The 24107-nt window shown below is 42.6% G+C and overlaps 1 protein-coding gene across 6 annotated transcripts in view; it reads left to right on the forward strand.

Moving 5' to 3' along the window:
- Nucleotides 1–786: 786 nt before the first annotated feature.
- The window catches only part of ptgr2 (prostaglandin reductase 2), a 53660-nt gene continuing 30339 nt past the window's right edge, over nt 787–24107 (forward strand). For 2 of the 6 annotated variants that reach the window (XM_041214524.1, XM_041214529.1), the window contains exons 1-4: nt 787–895; nt 9764–9845; nt 17214–17332; nt 20339–20530. In XM_041214524.1, coding sequence (XP_041070458.1) covers nt 9806–9845; nt 17214–17332; nt 20339–20530 — 351 coding nt within the window. In that variant the 5' untranslated portion in view covers nt 787–895; nt 9764–9805. Of the gene's footprint in view, nt 896–1033; nt 1252–9763; nt 9846–11333; nt 11627–17213; nt 17333–20338; nt 20531–24107 lie in introns of those variants that run through there. The other 4 variants (XM_041214527.1, XM_041214523.1, XM_041214525.1 and 1 more) reach the window with 4 other exon arrangements.

Below are 24107 nucleotides of genomic sequence, written 5' to 3' on the forward strand. Positions count from 1 at the left end.
TTGGGACATTCCTAAGTGCCTTACAGTCAATTACATACTTTTTGTGTGTAGTCACTGATGTAATGTAGGAAACGTGGCAGCCAACATTGCACACATGACATCCAAGACAAAGCAGCCAACTTGATTGGCACATCATCCACCACCTTCAACATTTACTCCCTTCACCACCAGACACACTGTGGCAGCAGTGTGTACCATCCACAGGATGCACTGCAGGAATTCATCAAGGCTCCTTCGGCAGCACCTTCCAAACCCGTGACCTCTACAACCCGGCAGGACAAGGGCAGCAGATAGATGGGAACACCACCACCTGGAAGATCCCCTCCAAGTTACACGCCATCCTGACTTGGAAATATATCACCGTTCCTTCACTGTCGGTGGGTCAAAATCCTAGAACTCCCTCCCTAACAGCACCGTGGGTGTATCTGCACCACATGGACTGCAGCGGTTCAAATAGGCAGCTCACCACCAAGGGCAATTAGGGATGGGTAATAAATGCTGCTCTAACCAGCAATGTCTGCATCTGTGAATGAATAAATAAAGAAAAATCAGTGCAATGAGATAGAGAGATTATGATACTTTAGTGATGTTGGTTGAGGGATAAATATTGGTCAGAACGCCAGGGAGAACTCCTTGGCTCCTCCTTTGACTATGCTGTCGGATCTTCTACTTCTAGCTGAGAGGGCAGAAAGGGGCCTTATCTGGACATTACCCATTTAAGAATGTCACCACTTGAGTTGGAGTATTGCCCTTTTAACAAGTCGGCGCTCTGCGCTGCTCGGATCCCTCCGCGGTGAGTGATCTGGCATCGGGCCTGGGAATTTGCGGGGGTGGCGGAGTGGGTGGAGAATTGGCGAAAGAGAGTGTTCCGGAGGGCTGCGGTACAGGGTACACGGTAAGAAAGCGACAGCGACTGACGTGGATAAAGTAACAATGTTACTCACTGGCTACAGGAATCTGGGCTCCTCCACAAGCCACGGACCCTAGGTCTGCCCCTTCTCCCTTCACTGTAAACCTCCAGTGACCAAATTCTAGGAACCAGTTACCAGCTCAGGGCACTGGCCCTGAGGGGAGGTGCCGCTCATGGTGCGAGCAGGAGCGTTGTCTCTCCCCATAATCTGCCTTGTCTACTGAGGCCAATTGTAGCACAGAGCAGGGGAAACAGGTTGAGGAGAAAGGAATAGATTCCTGTTTCTTTACAGTAAATTGCAGAGTCTGGGGATCAACCCGCCACATGTTCTGCTCTGTAAGGTAAAGACGCCTTTGAATAAAACGGGAATTTTATGAAGAGTTTAGCGTAATCAGTGTACCCAAAAAGTTCAGCGTCATCCATCCAGGACATTTTATGCATTTGAAATTTTTGAATGATGTGAGACTGGAAAATGTTGGCATTCGGTGGAGCCTGAGTGTCCTTGTACACACCTCACACGATTAACATACAGGGTTAGGGAAGCAAAGGTTGTGTTAGCTTTTATTACAAACGGATTGCAGCGTAAGAGTAAAGATGCCTTACCACAGTTAGGATAGTGTGATGGCACACCTGAGATACTGTGTGCAGTTTTGGTCTCCTTACTTAAGAAAGGATATACTGGCCCTCGAGTGAGTGCGTTGAAGGTTCACTGAAGTGGTTCCTAGAATGAGGAGAGAGCGAGTTGACTAGGCTGACATTCCCTGGAGTTTAAAGGAATGAGAGGTGATTTAAATGAAACATGAAATTCTTAAAGGGCTTGACAGGGTCTATGCTGAGAGGAAGTTTCCCCTGGCTGGGGAGCCTAGAACCCCTTGGGGCGGGGGGGGGTAGGGTAGAGTGGTGTCACAGTCTCAGAAGAAGGGGTTGGACATTTAAGACTGATTTGAGGAGAAACTTCTTCACTCAAAGGGTTGTGAATCTTTGGAATTCTGTACCCAGAGAGCCATGGACACTCCATCATTGAGTATGTTTCAGAGAGGTTGATAGATTTTTTGAGTTCTAAGGAACATAGGGATAATGTGGGTAGGTCAATTTGAGGTTAAAATTAGCCACAGTCTTGTGGAATGTCCTGATTGTGGCCAATTTCTTGCCTGCCAGCCATAATCCTCGACTCCCTTGTCAATCAAAAATCTGTCTAACTCAGCCTTGAACATATTCAATGACCCAGCCTCCACTGTTCTCTGGGGAAGAGAATTACAAACACTAGCAACCCTCAGAGAAGAAATTCCTCCTCATCTCTGTCTTAAACGGGAGACGCCTTTTTTTGAAGCTGTATCCCCCTAGTTCTAGATTCCCCCGTGAGCGGAAGCATGCTCTCAGAATCTACATTGTCAGGCCCCCTCAGAATCTTTTGTTTCAATAGTTTATTTCTCATTCTTCTTAACTCCAATGAGTGTAGGCTCAACCTTTCCTCATAAAACAACCCTTCATCCCAGGAATCCACCTAGTGAAGCTTCTCTGAACTGCCTCCAATGCAAGTGTATCTCTCCTTCAGTAAGGAGTCCAAAACTATACACAATACTCTGGGTGTGGTCTCACCAACGCCTTGTACAGTTATAGTAAGACTTCCCCACTTTTATTCCCATTGCAATAAAGGCCAACATTCCATTTGCCTTCCTAATTACTTACTGTACCTGCATGTGACTTTTTATGATCCATGTGGATCTCTGTACCACTGCATTCTATATTCTTTCTCCATTTAAATGATATTCTACATTTCTATACTTCCCTTCAAAGTGGACAACCTCTCATTTTCCTACAGTATACGCCATCTGCAGTTTTTTGCCCACTCACTTAACCTATCTATCTTCTTTAGTGTCCTCCTCACAACTTGCTTTTCTACTTATCTTTTGTCTCAGCAGCAAACTTGACTACAATTCAGCCTGTTCCTTCATCCAATTTATTAATATAGATTGTAAATAGTTGAGGCCCCAGCTGTGACTCTCCACTAGTTACAGTTTGCCAACCCAATGATCCATTTACCTCTATCCATGTTAATATATTACCCCCAACATCATGAGTTCCTTTGCAGAAACCTTTCATGTGACACCTTATCAAATGTCTTTGGAAATCTAAGTACACAGTATCTGCTGGTTCCCCTTTATCCACCTTTCTTGTTACACCCTCAAAGAACTCGAATAAAGTTTTCAAACATGAAATACTATTTCATACAATCAAGCAGAATTAACATGATTCTATTATGATTTTCTAAATGTCCTGCTACCACCTCCAAAATAATGGATTCCATCATTTTCCCAATGCCAGATGTTAGACTAACTGGCCTACAGTTTCCAGCTTTGTGTCTTTTCTTTCTTGAATCGAGATGTTACATTTGTGATTTTCCAATCTGCTCAGACTTTTCCAGAATCTAGGCAGTTTTGGCAGATTGCAACCAATGATTCCACTATCTCTACAGCTACTTCTTTTAAGACTCTAGGATGCAGGCCATCAGATCCAGGAGACTCATCGGCTTTTGGTCCTGTTATTTTTCCTAGTTTTTTCTCCAATGATTCTAGTTGATTTTCTACTATTCTTGAGATGTCTTTTGTGTCTTCCACTTTGAACTTAGTTACAAAACATTTGTTCAAAGTTTCTCCAACTTCCTTGTTTCCTATTAATTTCCCAGTCTCACCCTCTAAGGGACCAACGTTTACTTTAGCTACTGTCTTTTGTATATACCTAGTCATAAAGGTCTACAGCACAGAAAAAGGCCCTTCAGCCCATCGAGTCTGTGCCAGTCAAACAAGTGCCTAACTATTTTAATCCCATTTTCCAGCATTAGGCCCATAGCCTTGTATGCCATGGCATCGCAGGTGCACATCCAAATACTCCTTAAATGTTATCAGGGTTTCTGCCTTTACCACCCTTTCATGCAATATGTTCCAAATTCCCACCGCCCTCTGGGTGAAAAAATTCTTCCTCTCATCCCCTCTAAACCTCCTGCCCCTTACCTTAAATCTATGCCCCCTGGCTATTGATCCCTCTACCAAGGGGAAAAGTTCCTTCCTGTCTACCCTATCTATGCCCCTCATAATTTTATACACGTCAATCATGTCCCCCCTCAATCTCCTCTGCTCTAGGGAAAATAATCCCAGTCTATCCAATCTCTCCTCGTAACTAAAACTCTCCAGCCCTGGCAACGTCCTGGTAAATCTCCTCTGCGCTCCCTCTAGCGCAATCACATTGTTTTTATAATGCGGATTCCAGAACTGCACGCAATACTCTAGCTGTGGCCTAACTAGCATTTTATACAGTTCCAGTATAATCTCCCTGCTCTTATATTCTATGCCTTGGCTAATAGAGGCAAGTATCCCATGTGCCTTCTTAACCACCTTATCTACCTGTTCCGCTACCTTAAGGGACTGGTGGACATGTACACCAAGGTCCCTGTGATCATCGATACTTCCCAGGATCCTACTATTCATCGTGTATTCCCATGCCTTGTTTGTCCTGCCCAAGCACATCACCTCACACTTATCCAGATTAAATTCCATTTGCCACTGATCAGCTCATCTGACCAGCCCATTTATATTCTCCTGTAAAGGCCACCTCCTCACTATTTACCACCCCACCAATTTTCATGTCATCTGCAAACTTACTGACCAACCCTCTTACATTCAAGTCTAAATTGTTTATATATACCACAAACAGCAAGTGACCCAACACTGATCCCCGTGGAGTCCCACTGGACACAAAAACACCACTCGACCCATCACCTTCTGCTTCCTGCCACTCAGCCAATTCTGGATCCAATTTGCCAAATTTCCTTGGATCCCATGGGCTCTTACCTTCGTTATCAGTCTCCCATGTGGGATCTTATCAAAAGCTTTGCTGAAACCCAAGTAGACTACGTCAAATGCATTGCCCTCATCTACACACCTGGTCACCTCTTCGAAAAATTCAATCAAATTGGTCAGACATGACATTAACAAAATGATGCTGACTGTCCTTGACTAATCCCTTCCTCTCCAACTGTAGATTAATTCTGTCCCTCAGAATTGCTTCCAATAGTTTCCCCACCACCTAGGTTAGACTGTCTGGCCGGTAGTTCCCTAGTTTATCCCTTCCTCCCTTCTTGAATTGCCTACATATCTGCCCTTCTATTTCTCTCTGACTGTTTGGGGGCCTATAGTACACTCCCAGCAATGTGATTGCTCCTTTTTTGTTTTTCAGTTCTACCCATATGGCTTCATTTGAGGAGCCTTTTAAGATGTCATCCCTCCTTACTGCTGTAATTGTTTCCTTGATCAATATTGCAATACCCCCTCCTCTTTTACCACCTTCCCTGTCCCACCTGAAGACCCTATATCCTGGAATATTGAGCCGCCAATCCTGTCCCCCTCTCAACCATGTCTCTGTGACAGTAATGACATCATACTTCCATGTGTCAATTTGTGCCCTCAACTCATCTGCCTTATTTGTCAGACTCCTTGCATTAAAATAAATACCATCCAACCTTGCCAAACTCCCTTGTGCCTTAACTGGCCTATAATTTCTATGCCTTCCAGACTCATTTGCTCTCTCTTCTAATTTTGGCTGTGCATCTCCCCCTGCTGAACCTCCTCTCAGGATCCCATCCCCCTGCCAAGTTAGTTTAAAAGCTTTTACTGTCTTTTTTATATTTGTTAGTTTACTATTATGTTTTGATTTCTCCCTATTTTCTTTGTCATCCTTTGCTGGTTTCTAAAATTTTTTTCAATCTTCTGGCTTACCACTAATATTCACAGTATTATATGCCATTTCTTGTGATTTGATACCAACCTTAATTGCCTCAGTTAGCCACAGTAATGTATCCCTCCCTTTCTTCCTTCCTTTCTTATATCTTTATTGAAAGTTATGAAATATCTCTTTCAATGTCTGCTATTGCTTATCTACTTTATTATCTTTTACCTATTTTCCTAGTCCACTGTAACCAACTTTGTTTTCATCCTTTGTAGTTGCCATTATTTTAACTTCAGACCCCAAGTTTCTCACCCTCAAGCTGAATGTGAAATTCTCTCATGTTATGATCAGTCTTGCTTCGAAGATCTTTTACTATGAAATCATTAATTAATCCTGTCTTACAACACATTCCCAGGACTAAAATAGTCTTTCTTTGGTTGATTCCAATAAACATCTTGTTCTAAGAAACTGTCCTGAACACACTCTATGAAATCATCTTCAAGGCTACCTTTTCCAATTTGATTTATCCAATCTATACGAAGATTAAAAGTGCCCACGATTATAGCAGTACCTTTCTTACAAGCCGCCATTATTTCTTGATGTATGCTTACAGTGTAGCTACTGTTAGACTTAGAAGACTTCTCATGTCTAGAAACGCATGAGGCAGAAAAAGCACATGCTGACGTCTGTTTTTGTTAACTAGTTTTTCCTGGAACAGGTCATTAGACTGAAGCTAGACGCTATAGCTTGAGGGGTGCCACTCCACATCAAACATGGCTGACCAGGAGTGTCTCCTGTTCTTGCTGCCTGCAATAGACATGCTGGAAGGACAGACAAACAGTTTGACCGCATTATTCTGTGGGCATCAGTCCTGAAGTGGGACTTTCACCTGCAGCTTCTGTTTCACAGGCAGGGATGCTACCCACTGCACCACAAGACCTCCTAGCTGGGGGCCTCTAAGCTACTCCCACCAGTGAATTCTTTCCCTTGCTACTTTTTACCTGCTGCCAAACTTATTCTACATCTTCTCATCCAAGGTAATTTTTCACTACTGTACTGATCTCATTTTTTATTAACAGGGCTATCCAACCTCTTTCCTTTCTTCCTATATTTCCAAAATGTCATTTATCTTCGAATATTCAGTTCACAGCCTTAATCATTTTGCAATCATGTCTCTGCAATGGTTGTCGTGTCATACCCGTTTATTTCTATTTGTGCTTTCAATTCATCCATCTTGTTACAAACGCAGTGTACATTCTCCATCTTGTTACAAACGCAGTGTACATTCCGATAAAGGGCCTTTAATTCTGTCTTTTGATAAGTTTTCCCTACTCTGACTTTTTTTCTGTTGCAGTTTTATGTTTGTACTCTCTGTCCCTTCCTAACACCCTGCACTATTGCCTTGTCTTTCTTGTTAACTTTCTACCTCCCCTTACATGAACCCACCTCCCCACTATTTAGCTAAAAGCCCTCTCTACAGCACTTTATATACGATTCCCCACCAAGAGGCTGGTCCTTGCATGTTTCAAGTGAAGTCTGTCTCAACTTTCCCCAGAATTGTCAGTGGTCCCTGAATGGAAACCTATTTCTCCCTCACCAATGAGCCATGCATTCAAATCTCTGATCCTATTTACCCTATGCTAATTTATTTGTGGATCAAGTAGTAATCAGATTATTAACTTTGTGGTTCTGCTTTTTAATTTGGCCTCCAACTGCTCATACTTTCTTGGGAGAGCTTTTTAAATCCTACCTGTGTCATTGGTACACATGAGAACACCATCCTGACTTGGAAATATATCCCTGTTCCTTCACTGTTGCTGGGTGAAAAATCAGGAACTCCCTAGCAGCACTGTGGGTACCTGTACCACATGGACTGCAGTGGTTCAAGAAGGCAGCTCAGCACCACCTTCTCAAGGGCAATTAGGGATGGGCAATAAATGTTGGCCTTACCCGAGATGCTCACTCCCGAAGAACAATTTTATTTTTTAAAAAGCTACACCCGCTGCAGCTCAAACTGACGTTTCTCCTTTAAAAAGGTAAGATTGTAGTGAGTATTTTCATCAATTAGTGTTACTGTGGCTCAATTGATCACACTCATGCTACGTCAGAAGCAAAATATTAAACCGCAAGGCCTTGTCTGCTCTCTCAGGTGCACATAAAAGATCCCATGGCACTATCTGAAGAAGAACAGGGGAGTTTCCCTGGTGTCCTGGCCAATATTTATCCCTCAATCAACACCACTAAAATAGATTATCTGGTCATTCTTTCATTGCTATTTTGTGGGAGCTTGCTGTATGCAAATTTCCCACATTACAACAGTGACCACACTTCAATAATACTTTGTTAGCTGTGTAGAGTTTCGGGGCAGGAATACCGAGGCCAATTTCTGTAACCCCACTAGAGATCAGCTAGCTCTGATCAAGCCTCAGTCCTGTTTGGGTTGGCTCACTGGAGTTTTGTACTCTTGTGCTGTCAGAGGGGCAGGTGGGTGAAATGGAAAATAGATTTGGTACATGGGGATGCGATCACCAACACCAATCCTTGACCTTTACTGAGCTGTTACACCTACAACTTCCTACAGAGGGGAAAACTGGAGCAGGTCTTGACATCTGTTACAGGGCAGACCTAGCACGATTCAACAGACAGTAATGTAGCAGAACACATCTCAACCGCTTGTGAACTATACTCAGATGGTGCAGCTCAAATTTTTCACTTGCTTGGTCTTTGTGATGACACAATGTGAGCAAATGCAAACCATGTCACATTGTCTTGAGCCTTGTTTGTTGACCAAACTCTGGGAACCCATGGCCTTTCTTGCCAGTGATGACGAGACTGCATAGGCTAAATAAATAGCTTTCGGAGTCCTTAGAGTTATGCAGCACTAATGAGGCTCTTTGAATCATTGTGCCTCTGCGAGTTCTTTGGAAGACCTATCCTGTTATTTCCATTTCTCTTGAACAGACCAAACGCAGATTGGGTGACTGGTTTGCAGAACACTTTCAGTCAATCTGCAAGCATGACCCCAACTTTCTGGTTGCTTGCCATTTCAATTTACCATCTTGCACTCATGCTCACGTTTCTGTCCTTGGCCTGCTACAGCGTTCTTGTGAAGTCCGATGTAAGCTGGGGGAACAGCACTTCATCTTCCAGTTAGGCACTTTACAGCCTTCTGGACTCAACATTGTGTTCAACAACTTCAAACTACAAACTCTGTCCTCTATTTTGAATTTCTTTCCCCCAAGTGCATGTCTGTATCTTGATCTCATGACTTTGCTTTCAGACAGTGCTGCTATTAACACCTACTTTGGACCAATACTTTGTGTCTTTAATTCTACGATTACCGCTCCCATTGCCTTGTGTTCCATGATTTTGCTTTTATTTTAGTTTCATTTCCCTGTTCTATCTCCATAGTCCTCAAATGTTTCCTTTTCAAGTATTTATCCAGTTCACTTTTGAAAGTTGCAGTTGAATCTGCTTCAACCATCCTTTCAGGCAGTGCATTCCAGATCATAACTCTGTGATTTAAAAAAAATTCTCCTTGTCTGATTCTTTTGCCAATTATTTTTGGTTACTAACCCTGCTGCCAGTAGAAATAGTTTTTCTCTATTGAAACCCTTTGAAGTTTTGAATGCTTTGAATTAATTTCCTCTTAACCTCCTTTGCTGTCAGCCGAACAACCTCAGTTTCTCTAGTCCTTCTTTGTAACTCAAATAGAGAAGAATAGGTTGTCAGTTATCTCAAACATAAACAAAAATAAAAATACTTGGAAAAACTCAGCAGGTCCGACAGCATCTGCGGAGAAGAATACGGGTTAACTTTTCGAGTCCGTATGACTCTTCAACAGAAGTTCTGATGAAGAGTCGTACGGACTTGAAACGTTAACTGCATTCCTCTCCGCAGATGCTGTCGGACCTGCTGAGTTTTTCCAGGTATTTTTATTTTTGTTTTTGTTTTGGATTTCCAGCATCCGCAGTTTTTTGCTTTTATCTGTCAGTTATCTCAGTTGGGGTACAAAATATTGGGAGAGGACAAAGTTTAAAACATTTCTATTTTTACTGCAGATATATGCCCAATTCTGGTGTTTACGGACATCTTTTATAAAATCAAACTGTTTGTATCTCATTCCCTCAGGTCAGCAATTATTATACCCATGATCAGGTTTTTACTTTACAAATGGCGTTGATTCAGCAAGTTGTATTAAACTCCCGGCCAGGTGAGTGTCATTTTAGCAATGTATTAATTTGCTTCTTTGTTGTAAGTGTTTTCTTTATATTATAAATTTTATACAGAGAATTAACAATGACAGAGACTGGATTTAGACTACAACAACATGTATTTATATAGTCCCTTTTAAATAAATAAAATGCCCCAAGGCTCTTCACAGGAACAGAATCAGACAGAAAATCACACTCAGCTCACGAAGGAGATATTAGGACAGGTGACCCAGACTTTGGTCAAACAGGTAATTTTAAGGTATATCTTAAAGGAGGAAAGAAAAGCAGAGTGGTTTAGGGAGGAATTTTCAGAGCTTAGGGCCTAGGCAATCAAAGGATGACAGGGATCTTGCACAGGACAGAATTAGAGAAGCACAGATATGAGAGGGTTGTATGGTTAGAGGAGATTACAGAGATAGGGAGGGAATCAGGTGATGAAGAGATTTGAACACAAGGATGGCACAAGGAACACAGAGGTTTGAACACAAGGATGAGATTTTTAAAATTGGGGCGTTGCTGGACCTGGAGACAATGGAAGTCAGCAACAATGGGGTGATGAGTGAACAGGACTTAGCGTGAGTCTGGATCCAGACAGCAGTCTTTTGATGAGCTTACATTTGCCATAGGTGTAGAGGATGGGAGGCCGGCCAAGGGAGCAATGAAATAGACAAGTTTGGAGGTGACAAAAGTGTTGATGAGGTGTTAATACTCAAGTAATTAGATTGAAGATCATTTAACGGCTTCCCACATATTGTCATGGAACCGTTTTAAGTTTTGTTTTACATTTTCAACCATTGACACTATTACTGGTGTCAGGTTTTTAAACTGCTGTTGGTGTGTCTTAGGTGCTTTGCAAACATAATCAGATGTTTTTCTGATACAAGTTCAGGGTAAAGGGTTCAGTTAGAACGTGTAATTGAGACTAACAATGTGGTGCAGTACAGAGAGAGTGTTGCACTGTTAGGAGTGAGATCCTTCAGATGAGTCCTTGTGCTGAACCTCCACCCCCTCCCACCTACCCCAAGTTAGAATAGCAGGAAGTTCTCCCAGTTCTTCCTCAACCAAGCTGGCCATTCATTGTGCTGATCTTTGCACAGAATGGTTGCTACTTTTGTCTATTATAATAGTCCATGCTCTTCATAAAGTAATTCATCACACATGGAGCGTTTTGAGATTTTTAAGATGTGATAAAACTCAGTATAGCTGCAATTCAAACCATCCTTCCTAAGGTGCCGGTCATGGCTCCGTTGGTAGCATTCTCACCTCCAAGTCAGAACATTATGGGTTCAAGTCATACTCTGGAGATTGGAACTCAAAACCTAGGCTGACAATCCAGTGCAGTACTGTGGGGGGGTTCTGTCAGAGCTATAACAACTTTTGAGGGGTGGGGTGTTGGGTGCTGCCATCCATCCTTAAATCGAACTGCATGCATTCAAAGTCCGACATATGTGCAAAAACAGTTGGATAAAGTGCCAGGCCCCACACAGGTACAGAAACGGGAAAGCAGAAATCCAGGACAATACGCTTCCGGGGAACACCTGGCATAGGACCTGGGACAAGAACACGGATTACGGGCTGATCCTGGAAAATCTGGGACGGTTGGTCACCCTGCTGTTGGAGGGGCTGTCTTTTGGATGAATGATTAAACCAAGGCCCCATCTAGCACCTCGGATGGATGTAAATGATCCCAAGGCACTATTGGAAAAAGAGGAAGGGAGTTCTCTGCTGTGTCCTGGCCAATATTTATCCTTCAACCAACATCACAAGAACAGATCATCTGGTCAGTATCAAATTGCTGTTTGTGGGAGTTTTCTGTGCACAAATTGGTTGTCACGTTTTCCAAATTACAACAGTAACCATATTTCCAAAGTGCTTTATTATAAAGCGCTTTGGAAATCGTGGGGTTGCACAAGGTGGTACATAATAGAATCATAGAAAAGTAATAATGTAGAAAGAGGCCATTCAGCCCATTGTGTCTGCGCTGGCCAAAAAGAGAAAAAAGTAGCTGCTCATTTTAATCCCACTTTCCAGTGCCTGGTCCGTAGCCTTGCAGGTTACAGCACTTCAGATGCAGATCCAGCTACCTTTTAAATGAATCGAGCGTTTCAGCGTCAACCACCAACATAGGCAGTGAATTCCAGATGCCTCCGCCCTCTTGGTGAAAAAGTGTTTTCTCATTTCCCCTCTAATCCTTCTACCAATCACTTTAAATTTATGCCCCCTGGCAATTGACCCCTCAGCTTGTGGAAACAAATATCTCCTGTCTACCCTATCTAGGTCCCTCATAATTTGTACACCTCAATTAAGTGGTCCCTTAGCCTTCTCTGTTCTAAAAAAAACAACCCTAGCCTATCCAATCTCTCATAGCTGCAATTTTCAAGCCTTGGTGACATTCTTATAAATCTCCTCTGCACTGTCTCCAGAGCAATTCTGCCTTTCCTGTAATGTGGTGACCAGAGCTGTACATAAATTTCCAGCTGTGGCCTAACCAGCATTTTATAGTTTTATCATTACAACCCTGCTTTTGTATTTAATACCTCACCCAATGAAGGAAAGCATTCCATAAGCTTTCTTCACCACCTTGTCCACCTATCTTGCCACCTTCAAGGACCTGTGGACATGCACTCCAAGGTCTCTCACTTCCTCAACCCCTCTCAATTTTCTGTTTATTGAGTATTCCCTTGCTTTGTTTGCCCTCCCCAAATGTATTACCTCACACTTTTTCAGATTGAATTCCATTTGCCACTTCTCTGCCCACTCAACCAAACCATTAATATCACTCTGGAGTCGACAGCCATCCTCTTCACTATTAACTACACTGCCAATTTTTGTGTCATCTGCAAATTTCCCAATCATGCCTCCCACATTTAAGTCTAAATCATTAATATTATTTAACACACAGCAAGGGTCCCAACACTGAGCCCTATGGAACACAGCTGGAAACTGTTTTCCATTTGCAAAAACATCCATCGACCATTACCCTTTGTTTCCTATCACTTAGCCAATATGGATCCAACCTGCCACCTTCCCCTGTATCCCATGAGATCTCACTTTCCTGACCAGTCTGCCATGTGGGACCTTGTCAGGTGCCTTACTGAAATCCACGTTGTCACGACTCACTGGGGATAGTGCGCTGCAATATCAAGCCCCACTGCTCCTCGAGCCATTACAAATCTGAAAAGTTTGATCAAACCACCCAATTGTTTAATTTAGGTTAACAGAATACGAGCACCAGGTTTGTAAACTCAATAAGTAAATAACTGTTTATTGAACAAATTGTCTTTAAACAGTAGCAAAAGAAAAAAATATGAACTGCTAATTTCTAACTCTATAGCTTAAACTCTACCCCTTCTTGAATCCCTGTTCACACACACATACAAGACACATAAGATGCACAAACATGGGTTTTAAGGGTAGGAAAAAACAGTTCAATAGCACCAATTCCGGAGTACAGGATTTGATGGGTTGATTTTGATCGACGTCTTCCAAATTCCTTTCAGTTCTTGTTGATGACAGGAGATGGTCTTCCCAGCGCTTTCAGTCTTTAGTTCACTGGCTGAGCAGTTGCTTTCCAATGTCTCTGACAGTGATTTTCCCCTTTTCTTCTTGACAGGCGTTTTTCAGAGACAGAGCAGGTTATAGAGATATGAGGAAAAAAATAGCTAGCTATTATTGTAGAATTATGGAATCTTACACACACAGGAGAAAGAGGTTTTTGGTGTCTTTTCAGGCTAGGAGCTTTTTTACTGCTGCACTGCTCTCACACAAACCCTGGTCACCTGGTTAGGAGCCAAATAACATGTTGTTGCCAGGCAGTCCTCTGTTAGACCGGGCTCCTCCTCAGCACCATCCTGTCTGTCTTAGCACACTCTTGTTCCAGAACAACAACGTTGTATATATCCCTCGCACTGTTACAGTAAACATGTGTTCCAAACTGTAGCCATTGTAATTTTAATCCACAGTCCAACAGAAATAAAAAGATATATTCGTTACAACGTAGATAACATCCATTGCACTACCCTCATCAATCCTCCTTGTTATTTCCTCAAAAAATTCTATTAAGTTAGTAAGACATGATCTTCCTCTAACAAATCCATACTGACTATCGCTGATCAATCTGTGCCTTTCTAAGTGACAGTTTATCCTGTGTCTCAGAATTGACTCCAATAATTTGCCCATCACTGAAGTCAGACTGACCAGCCTATAATATTCTGGCCTATCCCTCACACTTTTTTTAAATAATGATACAACATTTGCAGACCTCCAATCCTTTGGGACCTTGCCTGTATCTAATGAGGATTGGGAAAATGATCCTTAGAGCGTCTGCTATTCCCTCCCTGGCTCCCTTCAACAACCTGGGGTGCAATCCATCCGGCCCTGTTCATTTATCCACCTTCAAGGATGTCAGTCCCTCCAGTACTCCCTCTCTCACTATGCTTATTGTATCTAATATTTCACCCTCTTTAACTAGAATGTCTGCATCATCCCTCTCCTTAGTGAAGACAGAGACAAAAAAGTCATTGAGAATCCTGCCCACATCTTCTGCATCAACCCACAAGTTACTATGTGTATCTCTGATGGGCCACTACCCTTTCCTTAATTATTCTCTTGCTCTTAATGTACTGGTAAAACATCTTAGGATTTTCATTGATTTTACCTACCAATATTTTTTCGTACCCTCTTTGCTTTCCTAATTTCCATTTTTACCTCACCCCTGTACTTGCTATACTTCTCCAGGCTTTCTACAGTATTAAGTCTTTTGTGACTGTCATAAGCTTTCTTTTTCTGCTTTATCTTGGCTTGTATGCTTCTGAATAACCAGGGGACTCCAGATTTGGCAGAACCACCCTTTTTCTTTGTGGGGACATGTCTACACCTCTGCCTGTAGAATCTCGCTTTTGAATGCTTCGCACTGAATTGACAGTTTTTCCTCCTAATGGCTGCATCCAGTCCACTCTCGCCAGCTCACCTCTCAGCTTTGTAAAATTTGTCTTTGCCTCCCCCCCACCCCCCCCGCCCAAGTTAGAACTTTTACTCCTATTCTATCTTTATCCTTTTCCATAATTATGCTAAATCTGACTATATTATGGTCACAATCTCCAAAATGGTCCCCCACTGATGCTTCATTTCCTAAGACTAAATCTAGAATTGTGTCTCTCTCATTGGGCTTGCTAGGTGCTGGCTAAAAGAGTTCTCTTGAATGCAGTTCAAGAATTTCATGCTTTCTGTGCCCTTCACAGTTTTCTTTTCAGTAACCTATTTGTGTAATCTGTATGCTTTAATGACAATATCTTGAAGAAGCAAATGCTTCAGATGCTTGTGAAAGATATGATATCTGCAGTGTAGGTGTGAATGTAGTTCCAAGCTCCCTAGTCTAGACTAGTAAAAAGGCTGCGGGCTCAGGAGATAATTTGAACTGTAGAACAAGACCAGTGTGGTTTTTCAAAGATGGAAACAGAGGGAGATGGCAAGTGAAACAGTTTTGAAGGTCAGGCAAAGGCTAAGTAGGAACAATAAAATGAGCTTTGATTTCAGCACACTGATATTAGGTGGAGCAAGAACAGGAAATCAGCTTATTTGGAAGTTAAGAGGAAGTAAATTGGAAAGATCAGAGAATCGATGACTAACCTGTTAGAGATTTAAAATAGAAGAAGATATTGATGGAATTAAAGGTTAATGAACACCTCCATGGAGCCCTTTCATGGAGGACATGCTATTTATCTATCCAATGGTCAGACCTGATCTGTCTGGTGTGTACTGGGGAGAGAGCCTAATGAGATCAATACTGTAGCAAGTAAATCTGCAGCAAGTTTTCACTGTAAACCATGTTGAATGCTACAGCAAAGGAAGCTATTCAGCCCATCATGCCTGTTCTAGCTCTTTGGAAGAGCTATCCAATATGTTCCACTTCCCTGCTCTTTCCACTGTAAGTTTTCCACATCAAGTGTATGTCAAATTCCCTATTGAAAGTTACTATTGAATCTGCATCCACCACCCTTTCAGGTGGTACATTCCAGCCCACTGTAATGCGCTGCATTTTTTAAAAGCAATAGTTCTTCTTGGGTTCTTTTGCCAATGTGCATGTTTTAAAAGTAGCTGATCTAGTGTACATTTAAACAGCTGCTTTAGTTTGCAGTGAAGTGAAATGAATCTGGAGGCAAGGATGCATGGAGATTGCATAGAATTTTCAGAACAGAAACTGGCCAATTAATTCAACAGGTCCATGCTGGTGTCTACATTCTACAGGATCCTCCTCCCACCCTATCTTATTTAACCCTCTCAACAAAACCTCCTCCTTTCTGCCTCATGTATCTATCTTTCCCTTAATTGCATCTATGCTGTTACTCTTGACTACTCCCTGTGGTAGCGAGTTCCATATTCTCTCCACTCTCTGGGTAGAGAAGTTTATCTTGAATTCCTTGTTTGATTTATTAGTGACCATCTTATATTTATGACCTTTGGTTTTGGACACCTGCCCCCACCAACAAGCAGAAACATCTTCTCTACATCTATTCACATGTGGAATTGCAGAGTGATTTGCTGTGTAAGGATTGCAGCTCCAGCCTTACTGTAGACAGGCTGGAGCTGATAGTTACCCCCCTCTGCACCTGTGCACGTTATCACTGGTCCAATTATTCTGTTCCTCTTCTGCTGAAGACTAGTGTCCATCCACCTTCTGTTATCTTGTCCATGGACATTCTACACATGTGAGCCGTCACTGTGAGCATGAGGAAGCCATCGCAAACAAGCTCACTGATGTCTCCAGGTGAACAATCTTGGCAGAGCGGGACACTGGATTGCAAGCAGGAGCAGGAGGTATCCATTTCGAATCTAATGGTTGTACCCCCATTGCCACCTGCCCACTGAGCAACCTGGGACTGCCATGCTCTTAGTTTTACCAAAACCATTCTCAGGATGTAAGCGTAATTTTCAAGGCCAATATTTCTTGCTCCCTTTCGTACAACTGGCTGGCTGGCCAGGCCATTTTGGAGACCAGTTAAGAGTCAACCTATGATAGTATGGGATTGAAATCACTTACAGGCTCAGATCAGATAAGGACAGCAGATTCCCTTCCCCAAAGGAACGTGACTAAACCCGTTGAGTTTTTACAACAATCCGACAGCTTCATGGTCATTTCTACAGATCCCAGCTTTTTTATTTCCAGATTCTTTTTAGATATAAGACAGAATTCCAATTCTAAAATTGTTGTGTTGAGATTTGAATGCATGTTTCTTGGATTATTAGTCCAGGGTCCAACATTGCACCCTGTGATCCACGTATCATCACTGAGCTATCGGGGAAGGTGGCATTCCAGAATTGATCTCAGGAAAGAGGTAACCCTGTCCTTTCGCTTCTCCTGTCCTTAGGGAAAAATGGGGAGCCAGTTGCTGAGAATTTTAGGACAGAAGAGGGTTACCTGCCTCAAGACTTGCAAGAGGGGCAGGTGAAAGTCTGCACCAAATACCTGTCAGTGGATCCTTATATGGTGAGTACGCATCCATTTGGATTGTTAGGCTGCGAGAGTACGTGGTAAGGTCTGAAAGAACATAAGCCATGGAATTATAGAATCTTGCAGCACTGAAGGGAGCCATTTGGCCAATTGTGCTTGTGTTGGCTCTTTGAAAGAACTATCCAATTCGTCCCACTCCACTGCTCTTGCTCCATTGCCCTACAAAGTGATATATTCATGGTCTGCCTTGTTTAACCACACTTTTTTTATTCATTCGTGGAATGTTGGTGGCACTGGTGAGGCCTATTTGTTGTCCATCCCTCATTACCCTTGAGATGGTGGTGGTGAGTCACCTTCTCAAACCGCTGCAGTCCATGTGGTAAAGTGCTCCCACACTGCTGTTAGCAAGTGAGTTCCAGCGACAGTGAAGGAAAGCTGCTATATTTCCAACCAGGAAAATGTGTGATTTGAAGGGGAACTTGGAGGTAGCAGTCTTCCCATGCACTGCTGCTGTCCTTCCAGTTAAGTGTTCCACAGACTGGAGTCCATGAACCACAACAACCACCACCCCCCCCCCCACCCCGGTTGAGACTTTCCAGGGGCTCCGCAAAATAGTTGGACCGTATGTGAATGAGCAGCAAGGATTAACTTGGTGTGATCTGGGAGTGGCTGGGGAGGCTGTCCACCACATGCTGCGCAGAGTGGGCTGGCTGCCTCATATTGGAAGGAGTGTTCATGGAGCAGCACCGAGAGTGGTAGGTAGATCATCAGGTAGACCCCCTGTTACCTGGGGGTGAGTTCAGGCTTGTTCAAGCGAGGAGAGATTTTTAGTATTTAAGTAGAGCTAAAAGAAAGGGCACCAAAATACAAGTTTGCCCAGATATCCTGAGTATTATTAATTATTGTAATTTAAATGCGGGGCGGTGTGGGGTCTGTTGTTAATCCATTTGAAAAAGGATCCTTCAACGAAAAATGTTTGGGAATCACTTCTCAGTGACAGAGGTGATGGCTTTGGAAGGTGCATTTGAGGGCGCCTTGGTGATTTGCTACAGTGCACCTTGATCATGGTGCATTCTGCTGCCACTGTGTGCCAATCGTGGAGGGAATGAATGTGTAAGGCAGCAGTTGGGGTACCAGTCAAGCTTTGTCCTGGATGGTGTCAAGCTTCTTGAGTGTTGTTGGAGCTGCATTCACCCAGGCAAGTGGGGAGTATTCCACCACACTCCTGACTTGCGCCTTGTAGATGGTGGACAGGCTTTGGAGAGTCAGGAGCTGAGTTACTTGCTGCAGGATTCCCAGCCTTTGACCTGCTTTTGTGGCTGCAGTGTTTAAAAGGCTGGTCCTGCTATGTTTCTAATCAATGGTAACCCCCAGAATGCTGATGGTGGGTGATTTAATAATGTTAATGCCATTGAATGTCAAGTGCAGATGCCTTGCACTTGTGTGGCGTGAATGTTATTTTCTTACCAGCTCAAGTCTGAATGTTGTCCAGGTCTTGCTGCATATGGGCATGGACTGCTTCATTATCTAAATTGTGATTGGTACTGAACACTGTACAATGATTGGTGAACATCCCCACTTCTGATTTTATGATGGAGCAGCTGAAGATGGTTGAGTCTAGGACACTAGCCTAAGAAACTCCTGCGACTGAGATGATTGGTCTACAACAAACACAGCTATTTTCCTTTGTGCTTAGTATGACTCCAACCAATGGAGAGTTTCCTCCCTGATTCCCATTAACTTTGGGATGTCCTGAGGTTGTGAGCAGAAAATCTTTTGGGTGTTGAACGAAATAATCTTAGAAAGTGTGGTCATGAGATCTTTTACACCCATCTGTGAGCGCAAACTGGGCCTTGGTTTATCATTTCACCTGGAAGAAAATGCAGTATTCCCTCAGTACAGAATTAGGTGCCAGAGTTTCTGGAGTGACTCTGAGGTGAGTGTGAAAAGCACTTCGGGGCATCCTGAAGTCATGAAAGTCACTAATTATCCTAATTTGCATTTATGTAGGGAGAAACTTTCCTGTGGTGGGGAAAATAACCTTAAAATTAGAGACAAGCAATTCTGGGATTATGTCAGGAAGCACTTTTTCACACAAAGGGTATTGGAAATATGGAATTCTGACCTCCAAAAAGTTGTTCAGCCTGGGGGCAGCCTACAGTTTCAAAATTGAGTTTGTTAAATTTTTGTTAGGGAAAGGTATTAAGGCTTACAGAACCAAGATTGGCAGATGAGTTAAAATACAAGCTAGCCATGATCTAATTGAACGGGGGAACAGACTCGATGTGCTGAATGGCCTTCAGACTATGTCTCATTTCCTTTTCTTTATCACTGTTTCTTTTGCCAAATCAAGATGGCACCAAACCCATCTGTGCATGTTCAGGAAACCGATGATGTCACTCCACTGGGCCCGACCTGACAGTGCCAACAAAAACCTGTCAGAAGAGCTGCTGAGCACCTGGACAGGGTTGATGTCCACATGTACCAATAGTGAGGTTGTATGTCAGTTTGAGGGGGCTTGATATGTGTGAGCCAATCAGAGTTGCGGGCGTGGGACTGAATGAATCATGTGGTTATAGCAGTTTGGTACCTGCTGAATGAGGGCAACATTGTTCCCAACTGAGGCCCAGATTGAGGTTGTGAGTGGCTTAAACCACTGAATTGGTGCCTGGGACAACGGCCCACTGTATGCTTTCGTGGCCTGCTTTCGTTTGGGCAGTTGTGGGGCAAACATTGTTAGGTGCAATGTGAGTTTTTTACTGGTTTGGAGATGAGGTCTTGCCTGTGTTCTCTTACAGCATCTGCATTTGCTTAAAATATCTTCCAAAATTCATGGGAAAATGTCTTTAATAACTGTTTGATAACCATCTCTGCTCCTGGCTACTGCCTACTTTGTCGTTTGCAATTACTTCACAGGGTAAGACACCAGAACTGCATATGCATGGCATTGATGACAAACACAGCCTTTCTTTATTCAGATCTGTAGTGAATTAATCATTAGTGCCCCAAGTTTTAACAATGGTTTTGACTTGATCTTGACAGCGATGCAGGATGAACGAAGATACCGGAGTAGATTACCTGCGTCCATGGCAAGTGTCTAGTGTCGTTACTGGCGGAGGAGTGGGTGTGGTTGAAGAAAGTAAACACCAGAAATTTCAGCAATGCGATGTTGTGACTTCATTCAGCTGGCCCTGGCAGTCACGGGCCGTTGTGGATGGGGAAATTCTGACCAAGGTAGTTTTCTATTTTCCCAAACTACAAGGGTACTGAACTAACTTAATGCTGCCCTCAATCCCTTCCCTCACACCAATTTTAAAAGATTATTTTAAATGTGCAAACTGTGTTTATGTTGCAGACTTTGAACTTTGACAACTTGAGTAACAAATCTTTATTGCATGACTATATCAAAAACTATTTCTGAGACTCCATATTGGGGCATTTTTTATTAGGATAAATTCTCTCACTGTTGCTGCTGGAGGATATTATGTTCTCTCGGATCCGAGCTGAACAAATAGGGATATTTTCTAAATGTAGAGAAGCAAAGCCAACAGATGGCCACAAAAAGCAACCAAAAAGTCTTATGGACTGATAGCCTTTATCTAAAGGGGGCTGGAATCCAAAAGTGAGGAAGCTATGCTTCAGTTGTACAGAGTCTTGGTCAGACCCCACTGGGGTACTGCATTCAGATCTAGGCACCATATCTCAGGATATATTGGCCTTAGAGGGTATATCAGAACCTGACCAGCATTTAGATGGTTAAATTACAAGGAATGATTGCTTAGACTAGGCTTGTAATATCTTGAATATCAAAGATTAAGGGGGTGATCTTTTTTCTTATTCATTCATGGGATGTGGGCATCGCTGGCTAGTCCAGCATTTATTGCCCATCCCTCATTGCCCTTGAGAAGGTAGTGGTGAGCTGAACCTTCTTGAATTGCTGCAGTCCATGTGTTGTTAGGGAGGGAGTTCCAGGGTTTTGACCCAGCAACAGTGAAGGAACAGTGATATACTTCCAAGTCAGGAGGGTGAGTGGCTTAGAGGAGAACTTGCAGATGGTGATGTTCCCAAGTGTCAGCAGCCCTTGTGCTTCTAGACGGTAGGGGTTATGGGTTTGGAAGATGCTGTCGAAGGAGGCTTGGTGAGTTGCTGCAGTGCACCTTGTAGATGGTACACACTGTTGCCACTGTGCGTTGGTGATGGAGAGAGTGGAAGTTAAAGGTGGTGGATGGGGTGCCAGTCAAGCAGGTTGCTTTGTCCTGGCTGGTATCAAGCTTCTTGAGTGTTGTTGGAGCTGTACTCATCCAGAAAAATGAAGAATATTCTATCACACTCCTGACTTGTGCCTTGTAGATGGTGGACAAGCTTTGGGGAGTCAGGAGGTGAGTTATTTGCTGCAGAATTTCAAGCCTTTGACCTGCTCTTGTAGCAATGGTATTTATATGGCTGGCCCAGTTCAGTCTCTGGTCAATGGTAACCGCCCCCTGCCCCCCTGAGTGTTGATAGTGGTCTAATTGAGGTGATTAAGATGAATAAGGGGTTTAATAGAGTAGTTAGTGAGAAACCATTTCCTCTGATGGGGAGAGTCTAGAATGAAGGGGTGTAACCTTAAACTTAGAGCTAGGCTACTTGGTTGATGGGAGGGAGCTGTTCTTCGCACACAGGGTAGCGGCAATATAGAGCTGTCTCCCCAGAAGGTTGTAGGCAGTGGGACAATTAACATTTTCAAGGCCGAGATGGATATATTTTTGTGTGAAGGGATGTGGAACAAAGGTAGCTGAGGTACTGGTGATCCATGATCTAACTGAATGGCAGAACAGACTAAGGGCTAAGTAGCTTTCTCCTATTCCTATGTTCCATTTTAAAAAAAAAAGAATGGGCATTTTTCATTAGAACCAAGAAGTTTAAGAATAATCTAATACTGACCTTTTAAAAGTCCATAAATTCTTTAAAATGGGAATTAGGCCCTTCCTTGGGAAAAGGGAATTGTAGAGGGAGCACACGGAGAGTGTGATTATACAATGTGGATCATAGAAAGATGGTTACAGCCCAGAAGGAGGCCGTTTGGCTGTAATGCCTTTTCCAGTTCTTTGAGAGGGTGATCTGATTATTTTCATTCCCCCGCTCTTTTCCAATGGTTCTGCAGTTTGCTTTTCCTACTCCGTTCTCTTCATTTCTATTCCATTCAATTCCCTTCTCAAAGCTGATATTGAACCTATTTCCACCACCCTTTCAGGCAGTGCATTCTAGGTCATAACTCATTGAATTAAAAAAAAATTCTCCTTATCTCTCCTCCCTGATATTCTGCTGCAGAAAAGCACTGGTGAAGTTTGCTGTGCTGCATGACTTGTTTCTATGAGATAACATTCTATAAAGTCAAGATGACTTGTACCTCTGTGATCATTTCTTTTAAGAAGAAGTTGACAACTTAATAACATAATACGTCATGGACAAAGATGCTTCATTATTATCATGATGATTTCTGCATCTTACTAAAGGAGAAGTGTATTCTGTTGAATTGTTTGGATAAATCCCAGATACTTGAAAGGAGCTATTCAGGGACTATGAGAATTTCAGCACCTTTTTACATGTACATGAGAGGCGAGAAAGCCATTTAGTACAGAACTCGTCTTCATGTGATGTTGTGAATTCTACTGTCCAAGTATGATGTCCCATCACAGTTAGAATCATAGAAAGGCCTCCTTTTGTGCTGAGTCTTTGAAAGAGCAATCAATTAATTCCATTCCCCTGTTCTTTTGCCGTAATACTGTAAATATTCTCCTCAAGTTACTATTGAATCTGCCTTTAGCATATTTTTAGGAGGTGCATTCCAGATGTGCAAACAAAAAATCTCTTCATGTCACAACTTGGTTCTTTTGCTAATTACCTTCAATCTGCATCCCCTGTTCCTGATCCTTCAGCCACTCAAAACCGTTTCTCTTTCTTTACACTATCAAATTCTTCATGATTTTGAGCATCTCTGTCAGATCTCCTCTTAATCGTCTCTGCTCCAAGGAAAACAACTCCAGCTTCTCCAGCCTTTTGGCATAGCCCTTATCCCTGGTACCATTCTGTTAAATCTGCTCAGCACATTCTCCAGGCGTTGACATCTTCCCAAAGTGTGGTACTCAGACAATATGCCAGGTGAGACTGAGTTAGTATTTAGAAAGGTTTATCATAATTTCCTTGATTTTGTACTCCATGCCTCTAATTATAAAGCTGCAAACACCATATGCTTTTTAAAAAGCCACTGTCAAAAGAAATACCTTCAAAAGATAATTGTACATATAGTTGGATGGGAAATATTGGCAGTGCAACTGGGAAAGAGCAGGGCAATAGGATGAATTGGATCATTCTTTCAAAGAGCCAGCATGGGCACGATGGGTTGAATGGATACTTCCTGTGTTGTACAATTTTATAAGTTTATGATTCTATAAATCACCCTTCATGAAAGTTATGACCTGGGCATTATTTTTCTCTTGGCCCAATATTCTATTCCTTGTTGCTTGTAATTTTTACTCATTTGTGATCTCAGAATCTAAGCTGACATAAGAAAATGGAGAGCTTTGTTCTTAGAAGAGAAACAATTTATGTTACCATCAACTATAGTAATATCTAGAGGGGAATGGATGAACAGTGTTTATAATCTATGGTTCAGGCTCCCTAGGGAGACAGTGGAAACAGTTAGTATTGATTCATTCAAATACAAATTAGATTTTATTCAGAAGATAACGGCCTAGATCTTCCAATCCAAATAGCGGCAAGCACTGAGACATTGGCTACTATTGAAGGTCACTATGGCACTGAGAGTTCT

The sequence above is a fragment of the Carcharodon carcharias genome, chromosome 20, assembly GCF_017639515.1.
Source record: "Carcharodon carcharias isolate sCarCar2 chromosome 20, sCarCar2.pri, whole genome shotgun sequence".
Classification (NCBI taxonomy): domain Eukaryota; kingdom Metazoa; phylum Chordata; class Chondrichthyes; order Lamniformes; family Lamnidae; genus Carcharodon; species Carcharodon carcharias.